The sequence below is a fragment of the Oncorhynchus masou genome, chromosome 17, assembly GCF_036934945.1.
Source record: "Oncorhynchus masou masou isolate Uvic2021 chromosome 17, UVic_Omas_1.1, whole genome shotgun sequence".
NCBI lineage: Eukaryota > Metazoa > Chordata > Actinopteri > Salmoniformes > Salmonidae > Oncorhynchus > Oncorhynchus masou.
The window spans coordinates 543,739-557,154 of NC_088228.1; the positions used below are offsets into that span (position 1 = coordinate 543,739).

General features: G+C 42.5%; 1 protein-coding gene across 4 annotated transcripts in view; it reads right to left on the reverse strand.

Annotated features, from left to right (window-relative positions):
- The window catches only part of tcea1 (transcription elongation factor A (SII), 1), a 22,561-nt gene extending 9,866 nt beyond the window's left edge, over window positions 1-12,695 (reverse strand). For 2 of the 4 annotated variants that reach the window (XM_064992010.1, XM_064992011.1), the window contains exons 1-4: window positions 12,516-12,695; window positions 8,510-8,572; window positions 7,497-7,602; window positions 7,286-7,394 (exon numbers count right to left, since the gene is read on the reverse strand). In XM_064992010.1, the coding sequence (XP_064848082.1) occupies window positions 7,286-7,394; window positions 7,497-7,602; window positions 8,510-8,572; window positions 12,516-12,590 (353 nt within the window). In that variant the 5' untranslated portion in view covers window positions 12,591-12,695. The remainder of the gene's footprint in view (window positions 1-7,285; window positions 7,395-7,496; window positions 7,603-8,509; window positions 8,573-12,515) is intronic. The other 2 variants (XM_064992012.1, XM_064992013.1) reach the window with 1 other exon arrangement.
- Between the last annotated feature and the right edge of the window lie 721 nt (window positions 12,696-13,416).

The following is a 13,416-nucleotide window of genomic DNA, read 5'->3' on the forward strand; positions in this document are numbered from 1 at the left end:
ACCTTCCGGAGACACCTGAAACCCCACCTCTTTAAGGAATACCTAGGATAGGATAAAGTAATCCTTCTCACCCCCCCCTAAATGATTTAGATGCACTATCGTAAAGTGGCTGTTCCACTGGATGTCATAAGGTGAATTCACCAATTTGTAAGTCGCTCTGGATAAGAGCGTCTGCCAAATGACTTAAATGTAAATGTAAATATATATATAAAAATAAACGATATATACCTTATTTACATAAGTATTCAGACCCTTTTCTATGAGACTTGAAATTGAGCTCAGGTGCATCCTGTTTCCATTGATCATCCTTGAGATATTTTTACAACTTGGAGTCCACCTGTGGTAAATTCAATTGATTGGACATGATTTGGAAAGGCACACAACTGTCTATATAAGGTCCCACAGTTGACAGTGCATGTCAGAGCAAAAACCAAACCATGAGGTTGAAAGAATTAGAGCTCCAAGACAGGATTGTGTCGAGGCACAGATCTGTCAAAGGGTACCAAAACATTTCTGCAGCATTGAAGGTCCCCAAGAACACAGTGGCCTCCATCATTCTTAAATGGAAGAGGTTTGGAACCACCAAAACTCTTCCTAGAACTGTCCGCCCGGCCAAACTGAGAAATCGGGTGAGAAGGACCTTGGTCAGGGAGGTGACTGACAACCCAATGGTCCCTCTAACAGGGCTCCAGGGTTCCTCTGTGGAGATGGGAGAACCTTCCAGAAGGACAACCATCTCTGCAGTACTCCAGTCAGGCCTTTATGGTAGTGGCAAGACTGAAGCCACTCCTCAGTAAAAAGGCACATGACAGCCCGCTTGGAGTTTACCAAGAGTCACCTAAAGGACTCTCAGACATGAGAAACAAGATTCTCTGGTCTGATGAAACCAAGATAGAACTCTTTGGCCTGAATGCTAAGCATCACGTTTGGAGGAAACCAGGCACCATCCCTACAGTGAAGCATGGTGGTGGCAGCATTATGCTGTTGGGATGTTTTTCAGCTGCAGGGACTGGGAGACGAGGAGGAGGTGAGGGCTCTGGGAGTGTGGTGTCAGGAAAATAACCTCTCACTCAACGTCAACAAAACAAAGGAGATGATCGTGGACTTCAGGAAACAGCAGAGGGGGCACTTATCCACATTGACTGGAGAGCAGTAGAGAAGGTGGAAAGTTAAGTTCCTCTGTGTATCACGGACAAACTGAAATGGTGAAGTGTGGTGAAGGAGCAAGTGCCTCTTCAACCTCAAGAGGCTGAAGAAATGTGGCTTGTCAACTAAAACACAGAAAAACTTTTACAGATACACAATTGAGAGCATCATGTCGGGCTGCATCACCGCCTGGTACGACAACTGCACCACCCACAACTGCAGGGCTCTCCAGAGGGTGGTGCGATCTGCCCAACGCATCACCGGGGGCAAACTACCTGCCCTCCAGGACACCTACAGCACCCGATGTCACAGGAAGGCCAAAAAGATCATCAAGGACAACAACCACCTGAGCCACTGCCTGTTCAACCCGCTATCATCCAGTAGGTGAAATCAGTACAGATGCATCAAAAGCTGGAACTGAGAGACATCATCTATCTCAAGGCCATCAGACTGTTACATAGCCATCACTAGCACAGAGAGGCTGCTGCCTTTATATACACAGATTTGAAATCATTGGCCACTTTAATAAACGGAACACTAGTCACTTTTAATGCCACTTTAATAATGTTTACATATCTTGCATTACTCATCTCGTATCTAAATACTGTATTCTAGACAGAGGTGTTGCTAACATTTACGATAGCAAATTTCAATAAAACATTTAAAAAGACGTTTTCATCCTTTAAGCTTCTAATCATGAAATCTATGCAGCCTACTCAATCACTTTTTATAGCTACTGTTTACAGGCCTCCGTGGCCATATACAGCGTTCCTCAATGAGTTCCCTGAATTCCTATTGGACCTTGTTGTCATAGCAGATAATATTCACATTTTTGGTGACACATGGAAAAGTCCACAGACCCACTCCAAAAGGCTTTCGGAGCCATCATCGACTCAGTGGGTTTTGTCCAACATGTCTCTGGACCTACTCACTGTCACACTCTGGACCTCGTTTTGTCCCATGGAATAAATGTTGTGGATCTTAATGTTTTTCCTCATAATCCTGGATTATCGGACCACCATTTTATTACGTTTGCAATCGCAACAAATAATCAGCTCAGACCCCAACCAAGGAGCATCAAAAGTTGTGCTATAAATTCTCAGATAATCCAACGATTCCATGATGCCCTTCCAGACTCCCACTGCCTACCCAAGGACGTCAGAGGACAAAAATCAGTTAACCACCTAACTGGGGAACTCAATTTATCTTTGTGCAATACCCTAGATGCAGTTGCAACCCTAAAAACATGTCATAAAAACTAGCTCCCTGGTATACAGAAAATACCCGAGCTCTGAAGCAAGCTTCCAGAAAATTGGAACGGAAATGGCGCCACACCAAAGTCTTCCGACTAGCTTGGAAAGACAGTAGCGTTGCAGTATCGAAGAGTTTTTACTGCTGCTCGATCATCCTATTTTTCCAACTTAATTGAGGAAAATAAGAACAATCCGAAATTCCTTTTTGATACTGTCGCTAAGGTAACTAAAAAGCAGCATTCCCCAAGAGAGGATGGTTTCACTTCAGCAGTAGTAAATTCATCAACTTCTTTTAGGAAAAGATCATGATCATTAGAAAGCAAAATACGGATTCCTCTTTAAATCTGCGTATTCCTTCAAAGCTCGGTTGTCCTGAGTCTGCACAACTCTGCCAGGACCTAGGATCAAGGGAGACACGCAAGTATTTTAGTACTATATCTCTTAACACAATGATGAAAATAATCATGGCCTGTAAACCTTCAAGCTGCATACTGGACCCTATTCCAACTAAACTACTGAAAGAGCTTCTTACTGTGCTTGGCCATCCTGTGTTGGACATAATAAACAGCTCTCTATCCACCAGATGTATACCAAACTCACTAAAAGTGGCAGTAATAAAGCCTCTCTTGAAAAAGCCTAACCTTGACCCAGAAAATATTTAAGAAACTAAATGGGCCTTCATCGAATCTCCCATTCCTCTCAACAATTTTAGAAAAAGCTGTGCAGCAACTCACTGCCTTCCTGAAGACAGACAATGTATATGAAACGCTTCAGTCTGGTTTTAGACCCCATCATAGCACTGAGACTGCACTTGTGAAGGTGGTAAATGACCTTTTAATGGCGTCAGACCAAGGCCCTGCATCTGTTCTAGTGCTCCTAGACCATAGTGCTGCTTTTGATACCATCGATGACCACATTCTTTTGGAGAGATTGGACCCTAATTCGTCTACACGGACAAGTTCTGGCCTGGTTTAGATCTTATCTGTCTGAAAGATATCAGTTTGTCTCTGTGAATGGTTTGTCATCTGACAAATCAACTGTAAATTTTGGTGTTCCTCAAGGTTCTGTTTTAGGATCACTATTGTTCTCACTATACATTTTACCTCTTGGGGATGTCATTCGAAAACATAATGTTAACTTTCACTGCCATGGGGATGACACACAGCTGTAAATTTCAATGAAACACGGAGAAGCCCCAAAATTGCCCTCGCTGGAAGTCTGTGTTTCAGACATAAGGAAGTGGATGGCTGCAAACGGCTCTACTTTTAAACTCGGACAAAACAGAGATGCTTGTTCTAGGTCCCAAGAAACAAAGATCTTCTGTTGAATCTGACAATTCATCTTGATGGTTGTACAGTAGTCTCAAATAAAACTGTGAAGGACCTTGATCTCTCTTTTGACGAACATATCAAGACTGTTTCAAGGACAGCTTTTTTCCATTTACGTAACATTGCAAAATTCTGAAATGTTCTGTCTAAAAATGATGCAGAAGAATTAATCCATGCTTTTGTTACTTCTAGGTTAGACTACTGCAATGCTCTACTTTCCGGCTACCCGGATAAAGCACTAAATAAACTTCAGTTAGTGCTAAATATGGCTGCTAGAATCCTGACTTGAACCAAAAAATGTGATTATATTACTCCAGTCTAGCCTCTCTACACTGGCTTACTGTTAAGGCAAGGGCTGATTTCAAGGTTTTACTGCTAACCTACAAAGCATTACATGGGCTTTACATGGGGTACATACCTACACGTACGCTACGGTCACAAGACGCAGGCCTCCTAATTGTCCCTATTTCTAAGTAAACAGCTGGAGGCAGGGCTGTCTCCAATAGAGCTCTATTTTTATGGAATGGTCTGCCTACCCATGTGAGAGATGTAGACTCAGTCTCAACCTCAATCTCTTCAGTAGGTCCTATGATTGAGTGTAGCCTGGCCCAGGGGTGCAAAGGTGAACAGCAAGGCACTGGAGCAACGAACTGTCCTTGCTGTCTCCGCCTGGCCAGTTCCCCTCTCCCCAATGGGATTTTGTGAGTCACTGGCTTCCTAGTGCTCTTCCATGTCGTCCCTAGGAGGGGTGCATCACTTGAACAGGTTGAGTCACTGATGTGATCTTCCTGTCCGGTTTTGCACCCCCTCTGGCTCATGCGGTGGAGGAGATCTTCGTGGGCTATACTCAGCCTTGTCCCAGGGTAGTAAGTTGGTGGTCTGTTGATATCCCTCTAGTGGTGTGGGGGCTGTGCTTTGGCAAAGTAGGTTGGGTTGTACCCTGCCTGGTTGGCCCTGTCCAGGGGTATCGTTAGCCCACCTGACTCAGCCTCCAGTATCTATGCTGCAATAGTCAAGGGGCCGGGGTGTTAGGGTCAGTCTGTTATATCTGGTGTAATGCTCCTGTGTTATTTGGTGTCCTGTGTGAATGTAAGTATGCTCCCTCTAATTCGCTCTCACTCCCTCCCCTCATGAAGGACCTGAGCCCTAGGTTCATGCCTCAGGACTACCTGGCCTGATGACTTCTGGCTGTCCCCAGTCCACCTGGTTGTGCTGCTGCTCCACTCCCACTAGTCTCCGATTCCACATCCCAACCCTCAGCCCATCCCATCTATCTCTGCTGGCCACCATTTGCGGATTTCTACACACCATATATATTTCAACTATGCTGTGATGTTTAACATATAATTTAAATCTATCTAATCAAATAGTAACCACAATGTGTGAATATAAGTTAAATACTTTTACAAAGAGTATTAGTGATTGACTGACCAGGTGCCTCCAGATCGCCCAACAATGCTGTTTCTAGGGACAACTTTAGATTAATGTTGTGCTTTTTCAGCCATTCCTGAACCCGAGACCAGAAACAGGCTACCTGAGGGCAATACCAGAACAAATGGTCTATTGATTCTGGATCCTCACAACAAAATCTGCAGAGCTGCGATGATTTTATGCCCCAAATATTCAACATTTTGTTGGTGGCAAGAATTCCAAACAATAATGTTAGCTGAAAAGCACAAAGTCTTGAGTCATTATATATCAACTCACATACAACCTGTACCACGGAATCAGTACATCAAAAACTTCTTCCCAACTATTTTACAATCTGTATGGCACAGTTGTCAACTTCCTGGTCCTCAAATTAAACTGGTATACTTTACCATTTATGCTATTGTGGTAATGCACAGCACATTTGAGTTCAGCAATAATATTTGTTGTAATATTTGTTTTATCTTTTCAGGGGGATGAAATTGAAATTGTAGCTTGCTCTGCAATGCTGGTTTAAAAAAAGATATTGAAAAAGGTTTCATTTTCAATTAATCAAAATGAGGCAATCTACACAAAGACCATTTTTAAACAATTGATGAGCTTTTCTTAGTGATCTACTAGAGAACCATTTAGGGTTCAAGTAAAACAATTGAATAAGTGAAGCTTTTAGAGAGGCTTCTACACCTGCATTGCTTGCTGTTTGGGGTTTTAGGCTGGGTTTCTGTACAGCACTGAGATATCAGCTGATGTACGAAGGGCTATATAAATAAATTTGATTTGATTTAGTGCTTTCATATTTAATAATCTCAACCAACCCAATTCATATTCATTATATAGATAGGTACGCTTTATCTTGTCTGGTTTAGCATCCCAGACAAAGCTAAATATTTTTTGCTCATATGATTTGAAAAATGAATCAGGAGTAGGCAGTGCCATAAGTGAGTAAACTGAGATATGACTACAGGTATTTATCTCTCCATGGTTGCAGGATCTTGTCTATTTTTACAAATGTTCTATTGAAATTTTTTGTGGAGAGCTCATTTATATATTTTACGATATGAATACTAAGTATGTGTACTTCCTCCGTCAGCCTATTTTATAGGTAAACTGCATGGTAATGTAAAAGTAGCATTTTTTAAAGATCCAATACGTAATATTGTACACTTATCATAATTAGGTTTTAGTCCCGAGAGTACAGAAAAGTTATCTAGATCTTCAAGGAGACATTGCAGGGATCTAGCTTGCGGACTTAATATAAAACTTGAGTCATCGGCATACATGGACAACTTTGTTTTTAAGCCTTGGATTTCTAATCCTCTAGTGTTATTTGATGTGATTTCAATTGCTAGCATTTCAATGGCCATAGCGAATAGATATGTTGACAGCAGACACCCTTGTTTAACTCCTCTTGAAAATTCAAAACTCTGAGATGTAGCCGTTATTTACTATTTTACACCTGGGGTTGCTATACATTACTTTTACCCATTTTATAAGAGAAACAACAAAATTGAAAAAAAAAAATCCAGGTATTTATGAACCAAATCTAGTCTTACTTTATCAAAGGCTTTTTCAAAATATGCTATAAATACCAGGCCTGTGTAATGTGTAGGATAAGCAGTAGTACTAGTAGTACAGTAGTAGTAGTGTTTGGAGTAGTTGTATAGTGGTGTAGTACTATAGTAGAAGTAGTAGAAGTAGTAGTAACTAGCTACGTCTCTTCCTGTGGTTCAGGGCTGCCCTGAGAGGAAGACACTATACTGGTGACGTAGTAGTAGTAGTAGAGTAGTGTATAATAGTAGAGTAGTGTGTAATAGTAGTAGTAGGTGTGTTGTAGTATTAGTAGTAGGTGTGTTGTAGTATTAGTAGTAGGTGTGTTGTAGTATTAGTAGTAGGTGTGTTGTAGTATTAGTAGTAGGTGTGTTGTAGTATTAGTAGTAGTAGTAGCAGTAGTATTAGTAGTAGTAGTAGCAGTAGTAGTAGTTGGTATGTTGTAGCAGTAGTAAGTAGTTGTAGTAACTAGCTACGTCTCTGCCCATGGTTCAGGACTGCCCCTGGGTGGGAGACACCGTACTGAAGAGGTAGTGTAGTAGTAGAGTAGTGTGTAGTTGTAGTGTTGTAGTAACTATGTACCTCTCCTCCCGTGGTTCAGGACTGCCCTGGGAAGGAGACACCAGACTAGTGGGTGTTGACGGCTCTTTCCTCTTCTCCTCCAACGACTTGTCTCCACCTCCTGGCTCATCTGCCGTCCAATGAAAATACAGGATCTGACATTACACCTGGGGCTTATTCAGAGGGGTGTAACTTCACAGTGCATTCACTCATTTAGTACTGATCTACTAACCTAAGAGTTTCTTCCAGGACTTGATGAGGGCCTTGGCCAGAGAGGTGACCTCATCGTCTGTACTCTGCTTCCTGATGGCGTTCACAGACATCCCAATCCTGGTGGACTGGAGAGGAGAGACTTACGTTAGGCTGCAGGAGAGACATGGGTTCAGTATAGAGGGAGAGAGATTAGAGTTGACCACTTCTAAACCCCAACACAAAGGGAAAGGTACAGCCCTCAGCGCCCTGCATCTCTCCCTCCAGTACCTGCAGTAATTCTAGAGTCATAGGTACAGCCCTCAGCTCCCTGCAGTGCCTGTAGTAATTCTAGCTTCATAGGTACAGCCCTCAGCTCCCTGCAGTACCTGTAGTAGGTATAGCTTCATAGGTACAGCCCTCAGCTCCCTGCAGTGCCTGTAGTAATTCTAGCTTCATAGGTACAGCCCTCAGCTCCCTGCAGTACCTGTAGTAATTCTAGCTTCATAGGTACAGCCCTCAGCTCCCTGCAGTACCTGTAGTAGGTATAGCTTCATAGGTACAGCCCTCAGCTCCCTGCAGTACCTGTAGTAGGTATAGCTTCATAGGTACAGCCCTCAGCTCCCTGCAGTACCTGTAGTAGGTATAGCTTCATAGGTACAGCCCTCAGCTCCCTGCAGTACCTGTAGTAATTCTAGCTTCATAGGTACAGCCCTCAGCTCCCTGCAGTACCTGTAGTAATTCTAGCTTCATAGGTACAGCCCTCAGCTCCCTGCAGTACCTGTAGTAGGTATAGCTTCATAGGTACAGCCCTCAGCTCCCTGCAGTAATTCTAGAGTCATAGGTACAGCCCTCAGCTCCCTGCAGTACCTGTAGTAGGTATAGCTTCATAGGTACAGCCCTCAGCTCCCTGCAGTACCTGTAGTAATTCTAGCTTCATAGGTACAGCCCTCAGCTCCCTGCAGTACGTGTAGTAATTCTAGCTTCATAGGTACAGCCCTCAGCTCCCTGCAGTACCTGCAGTAATTATAGCTTCATAGGTACAGCCTGCAGTACCTGTAGTAATTCTAGAGTCATAGGTACAGCCCTCAGTTCCTTCAGAAGGTCCAGTGCCCCTACCTGCAACAGCAACAACAAATTGAGGGTTAGTTTGAGCACAGATATTCTAGTTTAGAATAGGTTGATGCTGCAACAACATCATGCTGGGGGTTAGGTAGAGGTAGGCAAAAAGGTAGGATGCATCAGGTTTGAGGATACAGTGCATTCGTAAAGTATTCAGACCTCTTCACCTTTTCCACAATTTGTTATGTTCTAGCATTATTCTAAAATGGATTACATAAAAACATTTCCTCATCAATCTACACACAACAGCTTTAGAGGATATTCGGAGTAGAATGGGAGAAACTCCCCACATACAGGTGTGCCAAGCTTGTAGCCCCATACCCAAGAAGACTCGAGGCTGTAATTGCTGCCAAGGGTGGTTTAAAAATATATATAATAATATAACCTTTATTTAACAAGGCAGGTCAGTTAAGAACAGATTTGTATTTACAATGACGGCCTACCCCGGCCAAACCCTAACCCGGACGACTATGGGCCAATTGCCCGACGCCCTATGGGACTCCTAATCACGGCCAGTTGTGATACAGCCTGGAATCGAACCAGGGTCTGTAGTGACGCTTCTAGCACTGAGATGCAGTGGTTTAGACCACTGCGCCACTCGGGAGCCAAATAAACTTTTTTCTTTTTTATACAGATTTGCAAAAATGTCTAAACAACTGTTTATGTTGACATCATGGGGTATTGTGTGTGTATTGACGAGAAAAACTAAACAATTTGATCATTTTCAGAATAAGGCTATAACGTATAAAACTGGAAAAAGTTAAGGGGGTTGAATATTTTCCGAATGTACTGTATCTCCTTCTAGTCTTGTACTGCTGGTGAAAGGGATGTTATTATATTCAGATGTTTATTTATTTTAATTACACCTTTACTTAACCAGACAGGTCAGTTGAGAATAAGTTCTCATTTACAACTGCGCCCTGGCCAAGATAAAGCAAAGCAGTGCGACACAAACAACACAGACTTACACATGGAATAAACAAAAGTATAGTCAATAGCACAATATAAAAAAATATATATACAGTGTGTGCAAATGAGGTAAGATTAGGAAGGTAAGGCAATAAATAGGCCGTAGTGGCGAATTAATTACAATTTAGGAAATAAACACTGGAGTGATAGATGTGCAGAAGATGAATGTGCAAGTACAGATACTGGGGTGCAAAGGAGCAAAAAATATAAACAAAATAAATAACAATATGGGGATGACGTAGTTGGATGGGCTATTTACAGATGGGCTATGTACAGGTACAGTGGTCTGTAAGCGGCTCTGACAGCTGATGCTTAAAGTTATTGAGGGAAATATGAGTCTCCAGCTTCAGTGATTTTTGCAATTCATTCCAGTCATTGGCAGCAGAGAACTGGAAGGAAAGGCGGCCAAAGAGGAGTTGGCTTTGGGGATGACCAGTGAAATATACCTGCTGGAGCGCGTGCTACGGGTGTTGCTATGGTGACCAGTGAGCTGAGATATTACCTAGCAAAGATCTATAGATGACCTGGAGCCAGTGGGTTTGGCGACAAATATGAAGCGAGGGCCAGCCAACGAGAGCATACAGGTCGCAGCTGTGGGTAGTATATGGGGCTTTGGTGTCAAAATGGATGGCACTGCGATAGACTGCATACAATTCTCTGAGTAAAGTGTTGGAGGCTATTTTGTAAATGACATCGCCGATGTCAAGGATCAGTAGGATGGTCAGTTTTACGAGGGTATGTTAGGCAGCGTGAGTGAAGGAGGCTTTGCTGCGAAATAGGAAGGCGATTCTAGATTTAATTTTAAATTGGAGATGCTTAATATGAGTCTGGAAGGAGAGTTTAAATTCTAACCAGACACCTAGGTATTTGTAGTCGTCCACATATTTTAAGTCAGAACCGTCCAGAGTAGTGATGTTGGACGGGGGGGCAGGTGCAGGCAGCGATTGGTTGAGGAGCATGCAAGAAGTGCACCCATGACCAGCTCGGAAACCAGATTGCATAGCGGAAAAGGCACGGTGGGATTCGAAATGGTCGGCGATTGTTAACTTGGCTTTTGAAGACCTTAGAAAGGCAGGGTAGGATAGATATAGGTCTGTAACAGTTTGGGTCTAGAGTGTCTCCCCCTTTGAAGAGGGGAATGACCGCGGCAGCTGTCCAATCTTTGGGGTTTTCAGACGATACAAAAGAAAGATTGAACAGGCTAGTAATAGGGGTTGCAACAATTGTGGCGGATAATTTTAGAAAGAGGGACCAGATTGTCTAGCCCAGCTGATATGTAGGGGGTCGCGATTTTGCAGCTCTTTTTCAGAACATCAGCTATCCGGATTTGGGTGAAGGAGAAATGGGGAAGGCTTGGCCAAGTTGCTGTGGGGGGTACAGAGCTGTTGACCGGGGCAGGGGTTGTCAGGTGGAAAGCATGGCCAGCTGTAGAAAAATGCTTATTGAAATTCTCAATTATCGTGGATTTATCGGTGGTGACAGTATTTCCTAGCCTCAGAGCAGTAGGAAGCTGGGAGGAGGTGCTCTTATTCTCCATGGACTTTACAGTGTCCCAGAACTTTTTGGAGTTTGTGCTACAGGATGCAAATTTCTGTTTGAAAAAGCTTGCCTTTGCTTTCATAACTGCCTGTGTATATTGGTTCCTAACTTCCCTGAAAAGTTGCATATCACGGGGGCTATTCGATGCTAATGCAGTACGCCACAGGATGTTTTTGTGCTGGTCAAGGGCAGTCAGGTCTGGAGTGAACCAAGGGCTATATCTGCTCTTGGTTCTACATTTTTTGAATGGGGCATGCTTATTTAAGATGGTGAGGAAAGCACTTTTAAAGAATAACCAGGCATCCATTACTCATGGAATGAGGTCAATATCCTACCAGGATACTCGGGCCAGGTCGATTAGTAAGGCCTGCTCGCTGAAGTGTTTTAGGGAGCGTTTGACTGTGATGAAGGGTGTTTGACCGCGGACCCATTACAGACACAGGCAATGATCACTGAGATCCTGATTGAAGACAGCGGAGGTGTATTTAGGGGGCAGGTTGGTCAGGATGATATGAGGGTGCCCGAGTTTACAGATTTGTACATGGTAGGTTCCATGATAATTTGGGTGAGATTGAGGATATCTAGCTTAGATTGTAGGAGAGTAATATTGCCAATTTCACATTCAAGGATGTCAAATTTGGTTTATTCCAAGATGATAATGACTTCAATTTCTTGGTCAATAATTTCATTGTATTAGCCAAATTTCTTATACACAAATGCAGATGTTCTTAAGACTACCCCCTTATTTTTGAAAGATTTATATTTTTGTGCAATCATTAAGACTTATTAAACACAAACATTCCCTTAAAGTCATTGGTGCCTTTGAATCATACAACATGACATGTGTATAATTGCATATATACAAGACCTCTGTGACGTTTTTTAAAGTATTTTATTTGTAGTCTTTTTTTCTCCATTATTATTTGTTTATTTTTCTTAAACCTGTGTGCTTCGTCACCTAATTTGCATTTTTTATGTATAATCCAACTGCGGTATATGTTTGTGCAATTTGGAAAGTTTGTTTTTGGTGTTTATTTATTTATTTCCGTTTATTTAGTTCCTAGTGGCACGTGAACGCGGCACCAATGACCTGCTATCTTAGCAACTACATAACTAGCTAACTGTTGTTAGCTTAGCTAGCTAGTTACTGGCTTAGTTCGCTAGTTACTGGCTTAGTTAACTAGCTAGCTAACAGCACAATAACGTTTGACTACCATGCACCACTGAACTAACTAATGTTAAACGACTACGAAGAGCCTGTAAGACCAATATTTTTCGAAATGTGACATTCAACACCATTGGACGACAACTGCTAGCTAGTTAGCGATGTGTGTCTACGTTTTCAACTCCATTTGCTAGTTAGCGTTAGCATGCTAACGCTATCACCAGACAAGATAATGGGAGCCAATCCATTCATGTCGGAACACCTCACCCCGCTTTTCTTCTGCGCCATTTTATCCATCTTCTTCGCAATTCTTATGATTTCCTCTTCTTCCTTTTTACCCATTGTGAATAATTTCCTCTAAAACGTTCAAATTGCAAAGAGAGGAAATCGCTGTCGACAAAGGGCACCGGGCGTTTGGCGGGTGGTCACCAGTTACCACAGCTACAAAGTCAGAAGGCCCGCCTACTCGACCAATCAGATGAGGGAGTATGATGACGCGTATGCCGACCGGCTTGAATGGGTAAAAAAATGGACGATCAATTATTTGGTTATTTTGTACATACTGTAAAACAAACCGTTATAAATGCAATGTTAATCGGATGTCTTATTCAAACTCAACGTGCAAGCTTATCATGATGTTTGCGCTTACTCATAGTTACTTGTCTTAACCCAAAATAAGGTGAGGTGTTCTGAACAAGTTTAAGGGCAGAGAAAGCTTGTTGGACACTAATAAAGCTTTGTTGAAAAAGCGTTTAACACAAAATCCAGAGAGGGGCCAGCTAAGTATAAGACTGTATCATCTGCATATAAATGGATGAGAGAGCTTCCTACTGCCTGAGCTATGTTGTTGATGTAAATTGAGAAGAGCGTGGGGCCTTGGATCGAGCTTTGGGGTACTCCCTTGGTGACAGGCAGTAGCTGAGACAGCAGATAGCCGACGTGAGTAAGACCTTTAAACAGGTCAACATCAAATCAAAATCAAATCAAATTTTATTTGTCACATACACATGGTTAGCAGATGTTAATGTAGTGTAGCGAAATGCTTGTGCTTCTAGTTCCGACAATGCAGTAATAACCAACGAGTAATCTAACCTAACAATTCCACAACTACCTTATACACACAAGTGTAAAGGGATGAAGAATATGTACATAAAGATATATGAATGAG